This window comes from Ursus arctos, unplaced genomic scaffold (genome assembly GCF_023065955.2).
Source record: "Ursus arctos isolate Adak ecotype North America unplaced genomic scaffold, UrsArc2.0 scaffold_16, whole genome shotgun sequence".
NCBI lineage: Eukaryota > Metazoa > Chordata > Mammalia > Carnivora > Ursidae > Ursus > Ursus arctos.
In genome coordinates, this window is record NW_026622830.1 from 44,520,140 (window position 1) to 44,544,195 (window position 24,056).

The 24,056-nt window shown below is 44.9% G+C and overlaps 1 protein-coding gene across 6 annotated transcripts in view; it reads left to right on the forward strand.

Annotated features, from left to right (window-relative positions):
• KIZ (kizuna centrosomal protein) overlaps positions 1 to 22,045 on the forward strand; it is a 126,996-nt gene extending 104,951 nt beyond the window's left edge. For 4 of the 6 annotated variants that reach the window (XM_026487469.4, XM_026487470.4, XM_057312708.1 and 1 more), the window contains 4 exons: positions 6,520 to 6,624; positions 9,368 to 9,464; positions 19,490 to 19,533; positions 21,896 to 22,045. In XM_026487469.4, coding sequence (XP_026343254.2) covers positions 6,520 to 6,624; positions 9,368 to 9,464; positions 19,490 to 19,533; positions 21,896 to 21,999 — 350 coding nt within the window. In that variant the 3' untranslated portion in view covers positions 22,000 to 22,045. Of the gene's footprint in view, positions 1 to 6,519; positions 6,625 to 9,367; positions 9,465 to 18,965; positions 19,351 to 19,489; positions 19,534 to 21,895 lie in introns of those variants that run through there. The other 2 variants (XM_057312707.1, XM_057312706.1) reach the window with 2 other exon arrangements.
• Positions 22,046 to 24,056: the final 2,011 nt, after the last annotated feature.

Sequence of the window (24,056 nt, forward strand, 5' to 3'; positions counted from 1 at the left end):
GCCCCCTTGCCTTGTTTTGTTTTAAACTCCACTATTTTCTACTTTTTAAACTAAAGCTCGACGCAGATTTGAGTATATAATGGATGCTTAATTGAGAGATCCCAAACAGAACGCTTGAGCACCTGTGTGTATTTGTTTCTGTATACACCAGAACATTCTGATCAAAAAGAGTTATATTCTTTAGAAATATTTGTTTTATTGAATTATTTGCACTACTCAATAATGTTCTGAGAGTCTGACAATACTAATAGAAGGAAGCATTTCCCTGGAGTTCAAGACACAGGATAGAAAGCGAAGCCTTAAGGGGCCACCCAGGCCTTCAGTATGCGGACTTCAGTTAACCTGCAGTTGGGAAAACGCAAGCCTTTCTTTTTTCTTTTTCTTTTTTCTTTTGTCTTAAGATTTTACCCTTCTATCTGAAAGAGAGAGAGAGCACATGAGCAGGGGAGAGGGGCAAAAGGAGAGGGCGAAGCAGACTCCCTGCTAAGCAGGGAGCCCTATGTGGGGCTCCATCTGAGGACCCTGAGAGCATGACCTGAGCTGAAGGCAGACACTCAACCGACTGAGCCACCCAGGCGCCCCTAAAGTCTTTTCCCTGGGAACCACATGAGCCTCGCCCCTACCTTGTTTATGCAGACTAACTTGAACTTCTAGATTTGTTACTCTTGCTCCTTTGTTCAATCATTCATTAAATAACTATGAATTTGGAGGGCAACACAGTGCAACTTTTAACAGCCTGATTCTTTTCTTTTCTCTCATTTTTTTAAAAGATTTTATTTATTTATTTGATGGAGAGAGAGACAGCCAGCGAGAGAGGGAACACAAGCAGGGGGAGTGGGAGAGGAAGAAGCAGGCTCCCAGTGGAGGAGCCTAATGCGGGGCTGGATCCCAGAACGCCGGGATCACGCCCTGAGCCAAAGGCAGACACCTAACGACTGAGCCACCCAGATGCCCCTTAACAGCCTGATTCTTTACTGATTGATCCTTCCAGAAAAGCCTGGGCCTGAGTGGCCATAAACCTCGTGCCTATAGCTTTGCCATTTGGCTTTATAAAGTTGACATCCTAGTCTTCTAAGCCCTTCCAGGAGAATATCTGAAATATTGGAGCACCCTAGCAAAAACTGTGCCCTTGTCTCCAAAGAGTGTGCAGCCTGGCCCTCTTGATACAGAGGGCTATTTAGAATTCACACAGCTGTTGCAGCCCCCCCTTGAAAATAATCAACTTTCAACTGAGAAGCTTTTCCCGACATCCAACTGTTATCCCTTGGCTTAAGTTTTTCTTAAGGGTTCTTGTGTTTATACAGTGAACACAGAAAAAATTGCTCACCACCTTCAAGTTTTGAGGTTGCAGGTATGTTCTGTTTGGCCTATTTTTTAAAAAAAGATAGAAGTCTGGAAAGAAGTCTGTCCCTTTTTCCCATCTGGCAGCAATTGGCTGTTAGCAGAGAACAGCTGTCTTCTCTGGATAAGGCATGGGCTCTCCAGCCTGCTACAGGGCTCCCCTTCCCACCGCCAGAGTCCCTTATGTGCGGTAACTGCTTGGCCCCAGAAAGCGTCTGCTTTTACAGTCCTGCCTGTCCAGTCTGTTTGCAGTTATCTGTGTACTTGAACCCTTCTTCCCCTGTTTCTGCACAAGCTATGTAGCCTTTAGCCTCCCCTGATTATTTTTTTTTTACCAAACCGTTTTTGGGTCAACTCCCAGTCCTTCGTATGTTGTTTATTGAGGCTCTACTGGCTAAAATAAGGGTGTGGACATTCCATGGGAGAGTGACTCCCAGCTCTGAGCACCTGACCCCCAACACAGACATCCTGGTGACCAACAGAACAGTCTGCTCCAACTCCTCCAGCTGTTTTGGTTTCTCTGGTCCTGTCTCAACTAGTGTTTATTCCTCCAAGTGAATGCATTTAATCCTTTTACCTTTTAAGCTTCACTTTGCCATTAAACAGTTGAAGGAATCATGCATGGGGATGGGGCAAGCGATGTGCCCAGCAATCCTCAGCTTGATTTTGCCAAAACCCTCTATCACTAGGTCAGGGCAGCTACAGATAAAATGTGTCTGGGTAGCCTTCAGCGACTTATTAGAGAAAGGCCACAGAAGTAAACCTAACCCTAGTGAGGATCCATGGTTGGGAAGGGGGTTGGGCTCTGGTTGAATGGAACAGGAGAGGTGAGCTATCTCTCAAAGCAGACTTGGAGCAGCCTTGCAGGGAAAGGCCACAGACCAGTTATAGAACCCAAGTCCCTTAAGAAGGAAAGGGAAGGTAGATCTTAAAAGTCCTCATCACAAGAAGAAAAAAAAATGTAACTATTAAGGTGATGGATGGTAACTAGACTTATTGTGGTGATCATTTCACAGTGCATACAAATACGGAGTCATTATGTGGTATACCTGAAACTAATATGATGTTGTATGCCAATTATACCTCAATTTGAAAAAAGACGAAGAAGGAAAGGAAAACAATACAAAGTATGTAGAGCAAGGAAATGACTGATCTTTCCAGAGTAGTAAAATGGTCCCTTGCTGCTAAGAGTGAACTCACTTCACATTTCTCCCTTGCTAGACTTAGACCAGTAACAATATCAGTACTGTTTAATATTTGGATGGAACATTTAATCCCCCCAAATCTGAAATTACCTTTCATCTACCAGCATGCCATTTTTCGCAAAAACCCTCTCCTGAAAATAAAAGGCACATGTCTTCCTGGTCTCTGAGAAGCAGGAGACCCAGCCCACTAGAGTGAAATGATTTACTTTAAGATAATAGAGGAGACGAACCCCAATTCCAGCCTCCAGCTGCCCAGAGTCTGTGTGTTTTGTTGCTGTTAAATGTCTGTCTTTACTATCTCTTCCTTGACCAATTAAGTGTAATTGAATGAATGCAGAAATAGCACAGGGTCATTATGCTCTGGACTTAGATCCTAAAAGCTGGAAAGTTTTTATCAAATAAAAACAAAACAGTGCATTTTCACTTCCTTTACAGTGATGTTTTACCTACTTAGAATCCAGAGGCTTCGTCTTTGATGTTATTAATATCTCCCCTTTCCCCAAATAACCTTACAAGTCTGAAGTAATATGGACATTAGGATTAATTAGAGAGTATTATGATGCCATCCTATTGGAGCCACCCTAGGACAATGAGACTAATCTACAGCAAGAAACTCCTTCTGTCCCAGGCCAGCATGTGTACACACACACACACACACACACACAGGACACACAACAGTACTTTCCCATTCTGCATGCACTGCATCTGGTGTTTTCTGTATTAAAATTTTTACAAATCTGGTTCCAATGTGCCAAACTGATTTCATAATCCAACAGTGTTTAAAAATGTTGCCTTGGAATTTATTATTTTCGGAGTTAAGAGTCCTTGATCTGTACATATTTTTTTTTTAAGATTTTATTTATTTATTTGACAGAGAGAGGCAGTGAGAGAGGGAACACGGGCAGGGGGAGTGGGAGAGGAAGAAGCAAGCTCCCAGCGGAGGAGCCTGTTGTGGGGCTCGATCCCAGGACTCTGGGATCACGCCCTGAGCCGAAGGCAGACACTTAACGACTGAGCCACCCAGGCGCCCCTGTACATATTTTAATTATACATCATTTAGCATTCTAAAATATGATGCTCATTTTCAATACTTATTTTTATCTTGATTGAGTCTCAGTAGGGCAAGAGAAGTTGTATTCTTATTCTTCACTGTGATGGTACTTTTAATCCAGTAATAAGGGGCTCATGGTTAAGTTCTTAAATGGAGCCAGCAAACGCAGGAATGCAGCCCTGGTGCTGACAGCAGGAATCCTTCTATTTTTGTGGCCACATTGAAGATACAGCCACGGATCCTGTTTTGTTATGTCTATGCTGTCAGTTTCATTCAGGTATCCTGGAGACTTGAGGTGATAGGGAAGGTTGTGTCACTTGGGTCCTTTACGTAGTTTTTATTCATGCTTGTTCCCAACAGTCTTCCCCCGTTAACTCAAGGCAGACATGATTAGAAGCCCCGCAGGGCCCCCTGTCCTGTGGACCTGGGCCAGGTCCGTGCTGCTGCTGATCCCTCTGGGGCACCTGGTTTTGCTCCGTCCCTACAATAAACCTAGTTCAATTTTCTCAGCTGCAGACCTCTGCGCACATCCTGTGGCTGCTGATCTTCCTGGCCCTCCTGCCCTCACCCAGCCCTTTCTCGATCCTCACTGCCCTCCAGAGCCAGGGGTGCCCTGGAGGGACCAGGAGACCAAGGAAATCAGTGCTGTCTCTTGGATTCGTTCCTCTAGTGGCTTCTGCAAGGCCCAGAGAAGAGAGAAACCATTTCACTAGGATGTGGAGCCTTACCCACAGCCCCACTCAAAATAATGGCTGGAATTTGGCCACTTCAGATTAACTCCTACAACTTGTCTTCAAGTCTTGAAACCTAGGTTCAACTAAATTGTTTTTTGTTTATTTGCAGAATTGTTTTTTGTTTGTTTTCAGAATCTCTAAAGAGTGACAGTTTTTAGACAAATAATTTGCATGCATTTGAAAAGTGTTAACATCATAGGAAGAATTTAAGACACTTCTCTCTGGGTGGTAGAATATTCTTTATTGGGGCACCTGGGTGGGTCATTCGGTTAAGCATCTGCCTTCCGCTTACATCATGACCCCAGAGTCCCAGGATCAAGCCCGACATTGGGCTCCCTGGTCAGCGGGGAGCCTGCTTCTCCCTCTGCCCCCCACCCCCTCACCCTGCTCTCTCATGCTCTCTGTCACTCTCTCTCAAATAAATAAATAACTTAAAAAAAAGAATACTCTGTATTTATGTCTTTTTTCCCACAACTAAAACAATTAATAATAATTTATCAGTATCATCATCTATCCAATCAGTATTCTAATGTTTTTTACGTTTTTTTTTTTCTTTAGTCAGTGCTGTGCCAACATGCTGCATTTGGTCTGGGTGACCAGATAAGTCACTATCCAAACAAGGAAACATTTGGTAAAAAAAGGGATTCTATTAATAGTTATACTGGGACAAGAGGCATAAACCTGAATCATCATGGACAAATGGGGATGTCTGGTCACTCTACTTTTTTTTTTAACTGTGATAAAAAATATATAAGATTAAATTTACCATCTTAACCAAGTTAAGTGTACGGTTCAGTAGTGTTAAATACATTCACATTGTTGTGCAACAGCTCTCTGAAACTAAACTGCTATACCCACTAGACACTGATTTCCCCTTCCCCTTCACACCTGCCTTTAGTGACCACCTTTCCACTTTCTTGTTTTGTTTTTTTTTTAAGATTTTATTTATTTATTTGACAGAGAGACAGCCAGTGAGAGAGGGAGCACAAGCAGGGGGAGTGGGAGAGGAAGAAGCAGGCTCCCAGCAGAGGAGCCTGATGTGGGGCTCGATCCCAGAACGCCAGGATCACGCCCTGAGCCGAAGGCAGACACTCAACGACTGCGCCACCCAGGCGCCCCACCTTTCCACTTTCTGTTTCTATCATTTTGACTACTTTCAATACTTCATTTGAGCAGACTCATACAGTATTTGTCCTTTTGTGACTGCTTATTTCGCTTAGCATCATGCCCTCAAAGTTCATCTATGTTGTAGCCTGTGTCGGGATTTCCTTCTTTTTAAAGGCTGCTTAATATTCAGTTGTATGTCTATGCTGCACTCTATTTATCATCTATTGGTGGACATTTGGGTTCCTTCTGTCTCTTGGCTATTGTGCATAATGCTACAGTGAACATGGGTGAGCCAGTATCTCTTCAAGATCCTGCTTTCAATTCTTTTGGATATATACTCAGAAGTAGGATTGCTCGATCATGTGGCAGTTCTATTTGTAACTTGTTGAGGAACCTCTGTAGTGTTTTCCAGAATGGCGGCCCCGTTCTACACTCCCGCCAGTAGTGCACAGGGTTCCAACTTTTCTGCATCCTTGTCAACGCTTGTTATTTTCTGTTCTTTTGATAGTAGCCATCCTGGTGGGTCAGATGTGATTATCTCATTGTGGTTTTCATTTCCATTTCCCTAATGATTATTGATTTTGATCATCTTTTCTTGTGTTTATTGGCTGTTTGTATGTCTTCTTTGGAGAAAGGTCTGTTCAAGTTATTTCCCCACGTTTTCACTGGGTCATTTGGTGGTGGTGGTGGTATCAACTTGTAGAAGTTCCTTATATATTCTGGATATTAACCGCTACTCAAATATGTTATTTTGATCATTTTCTCCCATTCTGTAGGTTGCCTTTTCACTCTGTTCATTTTTTTCTTTGAAATGCAATAGTTTGTAAGTTTGTTAGGGTCCCACTTGTCCATTTTTTGTTTTGTCAACTAGGTTTCTGGTGTCATCCAAGAAATCATTGCCAAGTCCAGTGTCCTGAAACTTTTTTGCTATGTTTTCTTCCAGGGATTTAATAGTCTTAGGTCTTGTGTTTAAGTCTGTAATCCATTTCGAATTGATTTTTGTGTGGTGTAAGGCAAGGGTCCAAATTCATTCTTTTGCATGTGGATATTCAGTTATCTATGCCTTTTTTTAAATCTGTAGAAACAAAAGCCTACCAGTTGCTGAAGCAGTCTACCCTTCAGGATAATATAAATCACACTGAAGACGGATTCCAAAAGGCGGATGTTTCTGTGTTACAACTGTCAGGTAAGCAGGGCATATTGAGCACTTAAAGCCAATGTCCAGGGGACCTAGGGTGGCAGCTGGTGCTGTGTTCAGGCAAGGGCGGTCATCCTTTGAAGGTTTCTGGAGATTGCTTTGTAACAAGCTGTCACCAGGTCAGAATAAACCAGTACTTTTTCAGTTCTTAATGAGCGACAGTTTGAAGTCTTCCCTCCTGGATATGTGGGAGCCCCAAGCATAGCAACGGCCCAAACAGACCCTCGGTTTCTACCTGTTATGCCGTGATAGTAACTTGTCACCAAGTACCACTGGAAACACCCCAAATTCCTTCTCTTCTCTACATCTCCCAGTTCCTTAATTGCCAATGGGAGCATCATGCCGGGATACCTTCCCTCCCCAGAATGTTGGGGGACTTTGGGTTCTTTAAATGAAAATACTCTAAATCGCAGTAAAGCTAAATTTTAAGCTTAAATATAGATCCTTCAACCTAAGATTTTTGTTGGAACAGTAATTTTCTGTTTTCATACATTCTGTTATTGTATTTTTATTGTTTTCAGTGGCTTTTCTCTTATTACACCTTTTTTTGTGTGTGAGTCACCTCAGCTCCCTTTGTGAAAGTAAATGCATTAGAGTATGCTTTAATGACTTTCTTATTTTTACATAAACCACCATGTCATAATTTCACCTACCGGAATAAGTGGTTATTTTTTTTTTTAATCATGTAATTCCCAGTCCATATCCAGATTTCCCAGTCATCTCATGAGACAGCCCTTTTTTTTTGAGGGACATACTTACAGTGCATCAGACTTCGCTGTCTTTGGAGAGCTATTTCCTAGACAATATTAGTGTTAGAATCAGTTGCTACAAAGTTCAGTTATTTTGGTTGTTTTGAGGATTCAGTGAGTCACTGCAGGTTAAATGTCCAGCACAGCATCTGTTAGAGAAAAGTCCTCAGAGAGCGGTGGTGGTGGTGATGATCTCATCTCTGCAAACATGAGACCTTGCAACTGTTGCTGTAGAAAGCAGGGCCTCTGCCCCGGTGCAGGTCTTCAGCACTTTGAAAAGATACAGCACTTGTGAGCCCTCAACTGGGCGTTTCATCGCCTTCTTCACATTTGAGTCACAGAATTAGAGTCCAGAGGATCTTAGGAAGTATTTCTGTAACCCCTCATTTTACAAATGGGGCTCCAAGAGAGTGAGGCCTCTCTCAGAGCAGTAGAGTCCATCAGTAGACACACACGTTTGGAAGGTGACTCCACAAGTCTGTTCGTGGTAAGTATATTTGCAATAGTTCATTGGACAGGTTCAAAGGATAAGTAAATTCGACATAAGTTATAGTCCCTTGGATGTATTATCAAACGGGTTGGTACTGTTAATATAGTAATAATTATATATTCGTTGATTAATTAACCTATTCATAAGTGAAGTGATAGGTTGTATCATCAGGAACCCCTGCATTCATTTTCCTGGCACTATCCTCAAAATGACACTGTGCTTTGCAAGATTCCAGATTTCCTAGCACTGGGATCACAGAAGCGCTTCTCATGGTCCTGGCTATCGTTGTAGGTAGATGCTGCTTCTGGTATTTATTTTACCTTTGGTGACGATTACTTTTTCATGTTCACACCCACTCTGATCCCAGGGACTTCGCTGAGCTCCAAAGAAAAGCAGAAAGTGAGCTGGGAGGGCAGAGTGAAATGGAAGCTATGCACCAGTGTTAGACCTCACAGGCTTGTTACAGGTAGTGGGAGGGGTGTGCGCCCTGAACTCGGGAGCCACCCCTACATCTAACTGTGGAAGAAGTGCAGATTTCAGTCACTTTTTGTGTCAGATATCTTAGGCTGTGTCTCTGGACCTGTCACTAAGGCAAGCCACTTAAACCTTATGCCTTCGTTTTCATGTCTGAAAAGATTTTGTCTTGTTAAGCATGTGGGGACTCTCTTCGGGCGCACATGGACACCTTGTTAAGAGCATCACTTGGCTGTGGAGGTTCTGTGAGGCAAGCCGGTTACAGGTCAGAAACTTGTCCAGTGCCTTTCTCGGCCATGCCTGTGCACTCTCCATCTGCAACACCAATGACCCCCGGTTCGGAATCAGACTGGTAGCCAACACATCCAAGGGTGCCCAGGAGGTGGAGGTCAGGCCTGCCCTGTGGGGGGAGGTCTGGTTCCCCCTCCAGGGAAGAGGTGGATTGTGCATCTTCCCCATCAATATTTTCAGGCTGGTTAAAGAGTAGCCTTGATGACTTTCAGTGAAGGTTCATTCTCCTCTACAAGATGGAAAAAAGGGGATTCGGCAGAGGGGTAACTGTCACCCTGGGGTGTCAGTGATTTCTGAGACCTGGTTCCCAGCACCGTCATCTCGGTGATCTCTCACTGCTGGTGTCCACGTGTTACAGCAAGGTGTATTATCAGTGCTTAGTGCCAGGGGAGAGACCCATGCGTGTACACGTGTATCTTGGTCATTTAAAATAGAGTTCTTTGAGAGATTTTTACTTTTTGTGGCTTCTGTGTGTCCCAGGAACACACCTCCCCACCCCACCACACACACACACACACACACACAAACACACACACACTTCCTTTCAGTATTCTGCCAACATGTTGTTTCTTGCCTCAGAAGCTGCCTTGCCTTCTGTGGCTTGAACAGCATCTTTCCCCGTGGACTTTTGTTTCACCAAAGTTATTGTGCGGCTGCTGCTCCATTCAGTGCGTTTCTTCACTGCATGGCAGCCAGCACTCACTCTCCACGTTTGTGCTTATCACAGGTTTGAACATTGGCAGCGGGACATTCCAGACAAAGACAACTAACAAAATCGCTTCGGAGGCTAGTTTTTCATCGACCGAAGGAAGTCCTTTGTCAAGGTAAAGTCGTGAAAGCCTTTCTGAACAGCAGCAACAAGATGAGAAATGTCACTCTGTAATGAATGAAACTCTGGCTGCATATTATTTTGTTGTGTGACTCAAGGGAAGTTTACGGTTTGGGTTTTTGTTGATCTGAAATAACAGTTGAAACTTCAGTCTACCTTTGAAAATATTTGCACCAGAGCCAAGCATTGTTTTGCAGCTGTTGTTTCGTTGGTTTAAGACTCAATTGACACCTCAGTGAACCACAAATTAGCGTCTACAGCTGCTCGCAGTAGGGCTGCTTAGAGACCACACAATGGAGGGTGTCGGGAAAGGGCAGAGAGAAAACATCGGGCCTTAAAAGAAATAAAGTGGCCTGTTTCTTCTTCCTGAGGCGGCTGACATATATACTGGCAATTGCTAGGGATTTGTTTTCGTATTCCTCTTTTTCACCAGGCCTTTGCGCTGGGTTACCCTTTCCTTTCCTGCGACTTCCCTGCTTATTGTCCATAAAAAACAAAATTTATCCTTTCACATCTGTGGAAACTGTAGCGCTTCTCATCAGTTTTCCAGGCAACAGTAAGTGAGTTGGTGAGTTGTGTGCTGGATTTGTCGTCGACATGAAATACTGACCATGCAGTGGTGTTGGGTCAGGAAGAATTTATCAATGGGAATAGAAGCAGTTGTCTGAGGAGATACCTACCATTTTGGCCTCGAGCTGCATGTTGCTTAAAACCGCACAAATTTCCTTTTGTGATAACAGTTCTCATTAAAGCAATGTCCTTTAGATGATTTTGTTACATTTGAATTAACTTCTTACCCTGATGAAATTTTAAAACAGAAACTTTACATTTCTAATGTCACATATAGTATCCCATAAGATAAAGTGATTTGACCTAGAAATCTAGTATTTTTAAAATGCAAAAAAAAAAAAAATTCCTGCTTTCACTTATATTTTGAAAAACATCGTAATATTTTTAGGACTTGGAATATCTCAAAATGAGACTGATTTTCTAAAATTAGATTGTTGCATTTAGAAACCTGACAAGTTCAATTTTAGAAAATCACTCATGTAGTTCTCAGAAATTAGCATCTGTAATACCTGGGTTTTCATCCTTGTTTTTGAAGGAAGTGGGAGGAAATGAATCATGGGACAGGAAGAGTACTAAAGGGTTATATTTTTTGGATTATACTGTAAATTCAAGTTCTGGGTCTTTTTCTAAAGGAAATGGTAAATGTAGTGAGTTCTACAGGTAGTTTCAGGGCTTCCTGTTACGTTTGGCTCAATAATACATGCTGTAGTTGTTAAGGATTGTTAGAAGTGCTCTTTTCCATTATGTCTTAGGGGCACGAAAAAGCTCAATTCTTCTTTAACTTGTCTTTATAGGTATACACACTTGAGGCAGTTTTAAAATACATTCAAAAAAGCAGCTGGGCCCCAAGAACATTTCCTCAGTCTTGTGTCTGTATTTCACTAAAGTAAATTCACACTTTCTTCCCCCACTATTCTGAGGCAGGGACCTATCATTCCTGCATGAAATTAATTTTCTAAATAAATTACAAGTCGTCTCATCACCCCCCTTTAAGAAGGAAAGAAAAAAAAAAAAAGTCTTCAAGGAACCTTTGGTTCTAGACCCTTGATAATAACCCAGTGATAAAAAGGCCCGGGTGTTGATTGTGTGGGTTAGGCATGCTGTTTGTCGCAGTATGGTTCCTGTGCTGGGTTTGGTATTGTTAGTGCAGCACCCTGGGCTTTGGAGAGCTCTAGGTTTGCTGTTTGTGCCTGGATTCACTGAAATTTCTTAGAGGCTTACATTTAAGGATCCCACTTACTGCAGTCACTCCTCGTGCTTTATTGCTTTTACAAGTGGTCTCGAAACCCAGTACTTGAGAATAAACATAACAGTGCAGTGCTGCTGTAGCACTTTTAAAAATTCTTCTTTGCTCTATTTTGTCAGTGAGCTGATGAGCAACCTCAAAAAAAAAAAAAAAAAAAGACCCTGCTGGACCTTAAAAAAAAAAAAAATGGCTTCCTCTGATGTCCTAGAGACAATAATTATGATGTGCTAGTTAAGCCCAAACTACAGCTGAGGGATTTTACTTTAAAGCAGCGGCTTGGGTGCAAAAATGCATTTATAGCTCTTTGTCTGCACCTCATTATGTGTGGGCCTGATTCATTAAGTAATTGGTTTGCAGTTGTTTACATGAGTATTAAGGCCTTCTTTTCAGCCGCCTTTGAGAGATACATTGTGCAAATGTTGCCTGTGATGAATGCAGAATGAGGGCCAGAGGGTCCGTCCTATTGGCTAAACAGTGCACTCTGTTGAAAAGCCAGAGAAAGGGATTGGGTGCTGCTTTGCATAGCAATGACTTTCTTAATAAGCGTTACAGATTAATACACACAAGCTATAAAAGATGCAAAGAGATACTCTTAGCACATTTATACATGCTCATTTCATTGTGATGGTGGTGGGATCCGGGTGCTTTCATATTCCGTTTTTCAGAGCAGCAGCTTCAGTGCATGAGCCGTAATAGAATCCGATGTTTATTGTATTATAAATCACGGGCAAGTAGGCAGATCGGCAACAGTTTATTATTAAAGATTCTTTCAGTGTAAATCTTTTTCTACCATTGTATTTGCTTCAGCAAAATCATTTTGTGGTTGAGTGGGGATGAAAGGCATAATGTACGAAGGAGTGAGTCCTAATAGGAAGCCGTTCTCCGAGTAAAGACCACTTGTTCCCTTTTGTTCAGGGGTGCATGCCAGAGCTTCCTCTCCTCTGCAAACATTGTCTCGCTTTACCTTCCCCAGGAAGCGGTTTTCACGCTCCGGGATCCATTTATTCAATGGAGAGTATATTCTAACAGCCTGCCGTGTAACTTCAGTTTACCGGCTGGATCGAGATAACATTTTATGGAAAGAAAAGGATATGTGCTTGCCACATAATTGCCTGGGGGAAAGGTAGCAGAAGTCACCCAGCTGCGGCACCCTGGCAGGGCCGCTGTGGGTGGCATTCTGTGCCCACCCTGCAGCCACAGGCATGGCCAGTGGAGGGCGCCAGGCTGCACCTGATGCTCTGGTGGGGACCGTGGTATCTCTCTTCTTGCCTGGTCACTATGCCATTTTCCCTTGGCATAATAGAAGGATCACAAGGAATCGGTACCGGTGAAATAAAAATGCAGTTTTCCTGGAAGTCCTTTAGGTTCTCTTACTAAAGCCCCTGTTCTCCATCTCTGGCTTAACAAATCTGCATTCTCCTTAAATTCTACTGAATAAGCAGCTGCCTAAATATCCTACATGTTTCTCCTCGCAAACCCACATACTTTATTTTTTCCACACAGAGCACGGAAGAACAGTCACTTGCTTGACTAGCTTAAGGGAAGGAGTTAACAAGTTGACCCCAGGCAGCTAAAAAAAAATGGCGTCTGCTGCGGATGCCCTGGCTAACCATCAGGGGGCGCTCGGACTTTGTCAAATTAAAACTGTTGGCCTCGGGTCTGCTCTTAAAACTTAAAATTACTATTTACAGAGATTTATTGGCATACTCATGGGGGTTTTTTCTTTCTGAATTATTTTATGCCTTCTATTTTTCAGAAATATATGTCTCTTAGGAAAATTCTAGCTGAAGATGCTTTTTGAAACATTTTAATACTGATTCTAGCTAACAGTCAAATCATTAAAAATTAGAATTCAGAGTCTAGAGATCACGTCTTCTCATTAGTTAGTTATTTTCAGTCTTAGGGTAAGAGCCTAGAACTGGAAGGGCACTTCCCACTAGGAGCCCTTCCTCATTGTCCCCAACACCATAGACCCTGCCCTTGGCGGGATCCTAGTCTCATTGGCAGACTCCACGGACATGACCTCCAAGTCACAATAACTTGGGTAGTTTGTTAACAGGCCGGGACACTTTTTTCCTTTAAAACAATATTGACCATGAGGTTGAGAGTCTTTTTGTTACTAATATTAGGGCATCCCCCAGGTCTGTTTTCCAGATTCCTCCTCCCACAGGGCCAAGAATTGAGTGTCTGACACCCTAGCCTGACGGTTTGCTGCTGAACCGTCAAGGGTTCCCGTTGTCCACACCTGCACTCAAGCAGCGCGTGTCCTTTCATCTGCAGTGCCCCCCAGCCTGCTCCCCCACGTCCCTGTGCCCACTGGACAGCCTCACATCATGCCCTCATACAACCTGCTGGGTCATGTACCCCGGCTTCTAGTCCTGCCCTTCTGCGGGAATGCTTCTGCCCCACTCTTTCACCTGGCCGATGCCTATTAGACTGTCAAGGATTAAAACTACTAACCTTCTAAATGTTTCCTACGCAGAGGATCTGGTCATACAAGATGCCTGTCCTGTGGCCAATGGCTATTTCTAACATCATCTGTAGCATAGGGGTGGTAGCCATTTGCAGGTACCTTGTCCCCAGGGTGAGCCCCTCACTGGGGCTTGAGGGACTTTTCTCGGTCACCAGTGCTCAGTAACCATTGGACTTGCTGAGTGAGTGAACATCTGTATATAGCTCCACCGTTCAGTCAGGCATTTGTCTTAGATGCCCTCGCCTCTGGGCAGCATCATGTACGCTAGCCCCAGGGAATCATGCATTCCACAGAGATCTCTGCAGGAGCGTGTAGAAGAGGGAAAGCCATGTGCATGTGCACATTTCCCAAGGGAGACTCTTGCAGTCAGTTTTGACTTCATGCTCTCTGCTCACACACTCTGCATTTGGCTTCCAGGAAGCACACTGGGTGTGCACACTTAGAGTGCCTTCCTGGGGTCCTTACCTGACTGCCATCCTGTCCGTTGGGGAAAAGATGTCTGGCTCCTGGCCCTGAATTTGACAAGGGCTCGTGGGCTCTTGGTACATGTTGGGGGCCTGGATGTTGTCCCCTAATTTCACTGCTGTCAATTCTCAGCCCACCCGCAGTTGCCTTTTTTGGCTTGTGTCACAGTTCTTATTTTGGTGACTGTCTCCCCACTGAAGCATGAGAGGCCCAGGCAGAGGTGAAATGTGTCTTGTTTGTTGCTGCAGCCCCAGCACAGAGCTGATGTGTAGTGTCAACTGTATGGGATTTATGAGAGAGTGAATAAGTGAGTGAGCAAACGAATGAACAACCCATAGGGGTTGAGATGCTTTGCCCACCTGTGTGTGCCAGGCATGGCAGAGGGAGTTTCCCTGTCTCTCCCCCGTCCCCAGGCCTCCCGCCCATCAGGCTCCTCGAAGAGGAGAGTTCGTGCATCTCAGGCCTGTTTCCTTTCAGTCTGTCCCCAGACTTTCCCTTTCCTTGGCCACTGTGCCAGAGGACCTGTCATCTCTGCTTAGACCCTGTGACTACACAAGCACAAGCCCCTGTTCACCCATAAGCTGCGACCATGTGACAGGCCCGCTCCCCGAGGTCTGCCATATGTGGGCTTTTGAGCACGATTGTCTCGAAGCTGACCAGGACACTGCAAGGAAGGTCTTACTACCCCCATTTTGCAGAAGAAAATGTATGCTCAGAGAGACAGGGGACTTGCCCAGGGCCACACAGAGAGCAGAATTGAGCACTGGGGGTAGAGGCTGTCTGGCGCCAGAGTTGACAGTGTCTCCCATCAGCAGTCCTGCACTGGTCAGCTGTCCCAACTTAGGCTCTCCCCACCCTGCTGTGTGACCACTTCTCACCAGTGTCTGTGGGGATAGGTGTTTGCAACGTGTGCCTTTGGGAAGTATGAGTGTGCCGGGAGGAGCTCTGTCCCACTTCTGCCCCTGCATCTGCTGGCTCTGTGTGTCTTGGGACGACACATCCCTCACTCAGCCTCCCTGGGCCCCACCACCCAGACAGTGAAAGCGCTGGATTGATAATGCATAAATGCTCTGCTATAATTTAATAATAGATTCCTTAGAAACTCATTGGTTTTCCACGTCTCATTTTTGTCTCTACTTGCTGGTTCCACAAAGCGAAACTTCATGTTTAGAACAGGCCTTGCCATCTAGCTGTGTTGATGTTGACTGTGTTGACTAAGTAACTATTTCTAACTACGTTGGCCTTTTGCTTCTATAAAATGAACAGTTGACACACGTAATTTCAACTATTTCTTTCATATTCTGTGTCATGATTGCATATGTAGTGCCAGGTGCTGCTCTTAGAATAAAACCTGTTAAGACCCTGGCCAACCTTAACTTCTTAAGTTTAGCAAGGATGAGCACAAAAGTGACTTTGATTAGAGTTGTCCTAATCTGGTTTATCAACGGCAGGGGAATTTATAAACAATTACTGAAATGCATCACAAAATAAGACGGCTTGATGGATAGACAGAGGAAGCTATGTGATAAAGACAATATGGCAGAAGGTTAACAATCAAGCATCCCCTTCATGGGTACATGGTCTTCACTATATAGCTAAGGGGAGAAATAGCCAAACCTACTGGGAAATTCTGCAGAATTTAGAAGTAAAGTCTAAAATCTAAAGTCAAGTTCCAGGGAAAAAAGTCAAGTCTGCTATCTTGAATTCCAAGAGTTACACATGAAAGACCATGCAGAGGAAAGGCAGGCCCTTTGGTGGGCTGCAAGTATGGCATGTGTCACCCATGCCACAGGCTTGATGCACTGTGGCCCTAGGGCCAAGTACTGGCCTGGCCACTGCCTGGTTCTCCACTCCAGCAAGCTGAGTGGTTTTTACATTTGTAAATGCTTGTGGGGAATCCAAAGAAGAATAATGTTGCGTGAAAGTCCTAAGAAATTCAAATTGTAGTGCCTGTCAGTGAGGTTGAATGGTAATACAGCCACGTCTACCGATTCGCACACTGACCATGGCTGTTGTCATGCTACAACCAGAGAAGTGAGCAGTTGTGACTGAGACCATATGGCCCACAACACCCAAGCCATTTGCTCTCTGGCTCTTCACAGCCAACCTTTGCCAACCTGGGCTTGGTAAGATGGAAATATTATTTGCATGCTCTCGGGGAAGATGAAGCAGTCAGATTCCAAGCACATATGATGGACTGTGGTGACCCTATCTCATGGCCTGTAAGACTAACTCTTCCATTTCTTACATTTTCCAAAGTGAAAATGATTTTTTCTCTTATTTGCTATAGTAGCTAAACGAGTTGGCCATATCCAGTATTCCAGGGAAAGTTCTCCCAGCATGCCCACTGGCCTCATCTGAGCTTCACACATTAGGTGCGACTCTGAAAGAACTGTTGACCTGAAGAATTGTATGTGTGATTCAAATCAACTTTGGAATGGGCGTGCAGAGATGGTTTCCCACAGGGAAAAATAATTGCCCCAAAGATGTGGGGATGGACTAGGAAACACCTGGAAGCATGATCTGCCTTTCTCAGTGGGTGAACTACACACATTTAGTTCTGCAACGTATTTCTTGCACGTTTCCGGTAAGGAATTTGAGCAACCTGATTCTGAAGTCCCCTAAGTAGAAACTGCAAATCAAATACTGTGTCAGCAAATATCAGTCAAGTGTCTTTAAGCAGGGCCCTGCTCTTGGTAACATTCCTCTTTTCATCCCATACATAATCCCCGAGCACCCACTAAGTGCAAAGCAGTGGGTTACCCACAAGAGCCGAAACAGGTAGGGTCTCTGCCCTCACGGAGCTCACAGTCGGGAGGGGAGTGGTCACACATGCATTAGTTACACAGATACGTGTGAGATGGCAGCATGGATGAGGACTCAGTGGTGGCGGTGCGGGAGGCGAGGGATGGGGAGGCTGCAGCAGACGAGCCCAAACAAGTCTGGATCAGCCTTGGAGGTGCTGTTCAGGATTTAGGGCTTTTGTCAAAAAACAATGGGAAGGCATCGAGGGGCCTTAGGGAGGAAGTAGAGTGATCAGGTTTGTGTTTTGACATGTTCACTCTTGCTCCTGAGTGGAAAATGGGCTGTAGGGGACACAGTGTTTGTGGCATCACCAGTTAGGGGCTGTTACAAAGTCCAAGCAAGAGATGCTGATGTAGTTGGCTGGGTAACAGCAGTGCAGAGGGAAGAGCAAGGACTTCAGGAAGTACTGGGAGACACATTGGCGGGACCTAGGGGCTGATTGGATGCAAGAGGGCACAGGAGTGGAAAGGGTTGGGGAGGGAACAGAAGGTCCAGGTGCCATTGGCTGAGACAGGAGGGGCCTGGCCTGGCAGGGGAAGGGAACCACACTGGGGAGATCGTGAATTTGGTCACGGATGGGCATGTTGACCACAGAGCACTTTGGAAGCAGCCAAGTAGAGTTAGCACATGAGCACCGGGCCACGTTTCTGGAGCTCAGAAAAGTGGCGGGGGCCGTTGGGATCTGGCCTGAGCTCACCAGCCATTATGCCCTTGCTCTTGCCAAGGGATCCCTGCTACCAAATCCCACCTCTTCCTCCTCCTCCATCCTGGCCTGTGAGGTCTGCTCCAGCTTTCAAAGCAGAATCCAGGAGGTGCCCTGCCTTCTCAGGGGTCCTACAGCCACCCATCCCTCACCCTGTGCTCCCAGTTCTCCCAGCCTTTGGCGATCTCGCCCTCTACCCCTGCAGCTCTCATTATTTGGACTACAGCTGGAAAATTAGCCTCTCTGTACCCCACCAGCATTGTCACAATCCACCTCTGCCCCTGACATCTGGACCAGTGTCCTCATGGAATGGGAAGTAGGTAAACAGTAGACAAACTACCCAGTAGTTGCATTTAGTGTGGGGGGGGGGGGGCGCTAATATTTCATGTCAGATGGACCCATGTGGGCGGTGGCCACCTTCCCTGCTGCCTCCATGACTGCTGTTGAGCACCAGGCCCTCTCAGATGGCCGTGGGGCTGCCCCCTCTGCCTGGGGAAATAGCTGCAGGCTGCTAGGTGGTCCCATGGCAGAGCATGAAACAGGCACCAAGTTTAACGGAAGCTTGACAGATACTGAGGCTAGAAAAATGATGCCTGAGTGGAGCTTATTTTACAGAAAACAAACAAACAAACAAACCCATACCTTATGGCAGCTATGGCAAACGGCAGATTTTTAAGCCATAGGTTAGCCATAGGGAGGGAGAAGCTGAGTTCACAGGGTTTCCTATGTCAAAAGGACCACGGCCCCGGCCAGGAGCAGGCACCGGGCACATTGGGTCTGTCTTTCCTTCATTCTACTTGTTTAAAAGACTGGACAGAATCCATTTTAATGAAATAATCTGTAAATCTGAAAGCCAGCAAATACCTTGGCAGGAGCACGTTGCCAGGTATTAGATACTGGAGACACTAGTGTTTTGTGCATGGGATACCCAGAAGCCTGCACAGCAGTGTCCAGGACACTTCGGATTTTCTCTACCATGCCTTAGGATATTTACTTAAGCATGCTGAGAGTTTATTCTGAACTCCCTTGTCAAGGATCGCCATCACTGACTTGACGGAGATGAGTCTTAACTTCCTCACCAGCTTCTCCTTGTGTTCCATCCTGGCTTCTCTACTTGAAGTATTTTACTTTTAACTTGTCTCAAAGTGCCAAAGCTTTGCATGTTCGTGTTTTTGAGAGGGCTGTCGACAGGAAGTCAGTGCTCTGCCTCACTGACTGCGTGCTCCTTGTCCAGCGCTGCAAGCGGCGTCCGGAGGGAGCAGTCTGACCTGGTCTCTGCAGAGCCAGCATGGAACACACCCAGGGACCCTGTGATGCTGTCACAGTAGGGACCTACGCACCACGGCATCAGCAAATACCTCTGGCCGCTGCAGTCCTGACATTTTCTTCTTGCTCTTAAGACTTGGGGAGTAGGAGAGGGCGCCTGGGTGGCTCAGTCAGTTAAGTGGCTGCCATGGGCTCAGATCATGATACCAGTATCCTGGGTTTGAGCCCCACGTCAGGCTCCTTGCTCGGTGGGGAGCCTGCTTCTCCCTCTGCCTGCCACTTCCCCTGCTCATGCTCTGTCTCTCTCTATATTTATCTCTCTGTCTCAAATGAATAATAAAATCTTAAAAAAAAAAAAGACTTGGGGAGCATGCATAAAATGCCTGGCCTTTCAGCGCATCACACGTGCTTCTTCACTGATGTGCTCATTGTAAAAATACCAGTCTGATTGTCATATTTTTTCAGGACTTAGGCTATGTCTTTATTTTTCAGGCATGAAAATGAAAAGAAACTAACTACCAATTTAGAGTCTAAAGGTAAGAGAATTCATTTTGTGTTTTAACCGAGAGTTGTTGGGAACCTTTTATTTGTTTTCTGCACCCTCACGTAAAGACTGTGAAGGTGCCTGTGATCACAGGGGGTCCTTGCAGCTTCCCCTGGGGTGGTGTAGTCTCTGAGGGGATCAGAGGGCTGCTTGAGGCCCCTTTCTTTAGTGACAGGCTGGGACCCAAAAACACACGGGGGTACCGTGGGGCACCGTGGCTTAGCATTCTAATTTGCAAGTATGAATTTGCAGGGTATCCTGGCCTCCATATCCAACTGATTGCCAGCAGTGGTATATTCTACTTATGGAATGGTTTTTGCCTCTGTCCCCGACCTCACAGCTAATGCCCCACAAGTACTCACTGCTCATGACATGACGGGGCTCCTTAACTGGTTTCCTCACATCCAGCCCCTCCCCAAGTCCTGATTGTCCTCCACCTGGCCACCAGCATCTAAAACTTCGTTGAACCTTCTACCTTTCTGGTGAAAAATTACTAATGCCCCTCACTAGGTGCTGGATAGAGTCTGTAACTCTCTCCCTTTGTGGTCCGGCCCTTCCCTACTTTCCAGCTCAGTTCCTTCCAAGGTCTTGTCCTCTTTGGGTCAAGTTACAACCAGCTTTTTCCAAATATAGGCATACCTTGGAGGTATTGCAGATTAAGTTCCAGACCACTGCAATAAAGCCATGATTGTAATAAAGCCAAGTAAATTTTTTGCTCTCCCAGTGCCTATAAAAGTTGTGTTTACACTATACTGCGGTCTCTTAAGTGTGCAACAGCATTATGTCTTTAAAAAATGTTAGTTAACATTAATTAATTTAAAATACTTTAAGAATAATTAAGTAAACACTTTATTGCTACAAGATGCTGTCATCTGAGCTTTCAGCAAGTCATAATCACTGATCACAGGTCACTGTATGAAATATAATAGTAATGGAAAAGTTTGGAATAATGAGAGAATTACCAAAATGTGACAGAGAGACATAAGGTGAACAAATGCTGTTGGAAAAATGGCGCCAATAGACTGGCCTGATGTAGGGTTGCCACAGACCTTCCATTTGTAAAAAACACAATCTCTGCGAATCACCGGAAAATGAGATGTACCTGGACACCACACTTGTACCTCTGTGCCTTTGCTCATGCTGTACCTTCCCTTTTCCTGGGAGCTCCTATTCAGCTTTGAACCCCCAGCTCACAGGGAGGCTGTCCGCCACCTTGCATGCCAACGCTGCGGCACGTCCCCTGCAGAGCTTGGGCTCACTCTATTCCTGTAGGCCTAGACCCCCTTCCCAGTGGGCTGTGATTGACAGCATGGCTGTGAGTCCAACAACCCGGGTGGGACTGGTAGCTTGAGCACCCACTGATGTTGTGATTGGGGCCAGTCTCAGCCTGTTTTCTCAGTAGATGGAGGCATTCCCAGGTTGGTACAAGAATGAAATGGGGCTGGATATAAGAAATCATCACAGAATGGCAGGCAGTGAGTGCCACGGAGATATCATGGAGATGGTCAGTGTAGTGGACTGGGTCCCCCCACATCCTGTCCAGCCACCTTGGAGATCATTGGGCGTGCCTGTGTCCTTCGGCGGTGGGCAGCTGCGCATCTGCTGAGGGCTTTGTCTGGCGACCGGAGCATGCCCAGCCCCCACAGGGCCTCCCAGAGTGCCAGGGAGTGGAGGCCCTGCTTGAGAATAACCCTCAACCAATGAAAAATGGAAGTTGATCAGTAAATAACCCCACCTCCTTACTCTTTGTTGGGACAGTTTCAGGAGAGTTCTGAGTTTTTCAGAGGGTGCCCTACAGGACTGAGCCCCCTTGGGCACTGCCCACCTCCTCATTAACACACACCCTCTGTTGGGTTCCTCTCTTCTGCGTCACTCTTCCAGCCCCTCCCGTCGTTCCCAGGATCACCTCCCAAGTAAACTGTGCACCCACGGCCTGGTCTCAGCACACACCTCACCGCTCTTCCTCCACCACGCCTTCCCTTCTCCCCTCTGCCCTTGTGGAGACCAGAGGGGATCGAAGTGCAGGAGCAGCTGAGCTGAGGTGGTCCCAGGCCTGATGAAACACCCAGCTAACCCTGCTTCCATGGTAATCCTGATCTTAAAGCCCCATCCTGCAGTAAGGAGCTGGGCACAAAAAGGGAAGGAAAGATTCTGCAGTGTTTTTCTTGGAACATACTGAAATGTGTGACTCTGTGCAGTACTGACACAGATTCCAGAGGCATCTGTGAGGCTCACCCCTTGGTGTCCCTGGTAGGCCTTTTGCAGGCCAGCAGTCCGATTAACCTGTCCGGCTGATGAAGGCCAGCTGATCAGAGTGGAGAGATGTTAAATAGCTGTCTGGTTTTCTCTTCCAGCCTTCTGGGGTGAGTCTGATGACAGTAACTCAGAAATTGAAGCTGCTTTACGTCCTAGAAACCATAACACATCTGCCGATGATTTTGATGATTTTTATGACTAATAAGCAGTAACAACTGTTGGAAATAAAGTCATTAAACAAACTAAAACCCTGTGTCCGTATGTGATATCCTAAATAAACATGTCTTTTCAAGCTTTCTAATTGTTTGACGGGAAAACTTGGGACCGCATTGCTATTGGAGCGAAATTTTGTGGCATAAACATAAACTAGCATATTCATTTGAAGTGCTATCAAAAAGCAAAGTGATGAGTGCAATGCCCATCAAAATTCAAGTTGGTTTTTTTGTAGAAATTGACAAGGTGATCCTAAAATTCATATGGAAATCCAAGTGAACTAGAATAGCTCAAACAGTCTTAAAAAAGAACACCAGAGTTGGAATACTCACACTTTCCAATTTTGAAACTTACTTAAAAACTGTAGTAATTGAAGACAGTGTGGGACTGGCATAGATACATAGATCAATGAAATATCAATTTATATATAATCTAGAATTGATAATCCAGAAATAAATTCTCACATATATGGTCACTTAATTTTTGACAAAGGCACCAAAATTCAATGGGAAAAGAATGATCTTTTCCACAAAGGGTGCTGGGACAACTGGAGAGCCACCTGCAAAAGAAGGAAGTTCGCACTGTGTACAAATTAACTCAAAATGGATCAAGGACCCAAATGTAAGAGCTAAACTATAAAACTCTTAGAAGAAAACATAGGTGTAAATCTTTGTGACCTTGCATTAGGCAATGGTTTTTTTGTTATGATACCAAAAGCCCTTAACAGAGAAAATCAGATATATTGGACCTCACCAAAATTAAAACTTTTTTGCTGCAAAGGATACCATCAGGAAAGCAAAAAGAATGGGAGAAGTATTTTCAAATCATATATCTACAAAGAGACATGTATCCAGAATATATAAAGTATTTTTATAACTCAATAATAAAAAGACAACTAACCCAGTTTAAAAAGGAGCAAAGGATCTGAATCGACATCGCTCCAAAGAAAATATACAAATGACCAATAAGCACGTGAAAAGATGCTTGACATCATTAGTCATCAGGGAAATGCAAGTCAGAATCACAAGGTATCCTCATTCCCATGTGATGGCCAGAATCAAAAAGACAGGTCATACAGGTGTTGGTGAGCATATGGAGAAAACTTTTCCCTCCCACACTGCTGGTGGGGATGTGAGACAGTGCAACAACTTCGGAAAACACTGGCGATTCCGCAAAAGGACCAAAAGGTGGGAGGCAGTTATTGGGGAAATCCCCCTGTTACCCCAACCCTTGTGAAGCCCAGCAGGATATCTGGACAGCAGGCACAGCATCTGGAACAGTTCTCTGGGTGTTTACATAGATCCCATCTGGAAAATAATAGATGAAATAAGTAGGCTTCCTCCAATCCTCTGACCCAGAAAGTGGAGCGTAATTCTTCCGTCACCCGCCGCCTGTAGCATGGGCTGGACTTGGTAACTCACTTCCACTAGATATGGCTGGTACCACCTTAACCAAGTCACCATGGTTTAATATCGCCAGTGAGAGGTCATGTGCTTGTCATGCCCCCACTATGCCACGGCGAGAAGGACACTTTGTGTGGTGTTCTCTCCAAAAACTCATAACCAGAGTCTAATCATTGGAAAAAAAAAAAAAAGACAATCTCCAATTGAGGGACATTTCAGCGAAATACCTGGCCCATTCTCAGGACTGTCAAGGTCATGAAAATCGAGGAAAGACGGTGTCACAAACCAGAGGAGACATGATAACTAAATGCAATGTGGGATCCCAGGTTGGATCTTCAAACAAACAAAAAAGGCATTAATGGAAAATTTAGGGAAACCCAAAGGAAGTTTGGAGTTTAGCTGACAGTAATGTACTAGTGTGGGTTTCTTAGTTTGTACAAATGAACCATGGTAACGTAAGATCAGGGGGGTGTAACATTAGAAGCCAGGTAGTGCAAGAACTCTGTATTATCTTTGCAACTTTTCTATAAATCTAAAGTTACTCTACACACAAAAATCCAGCAATAAACATTGACAAGTGGGTGATACTCTTCCAGACTGTCTTTGTGTATAAACGTTTGCTTTTTAAATCATCTTAAACATT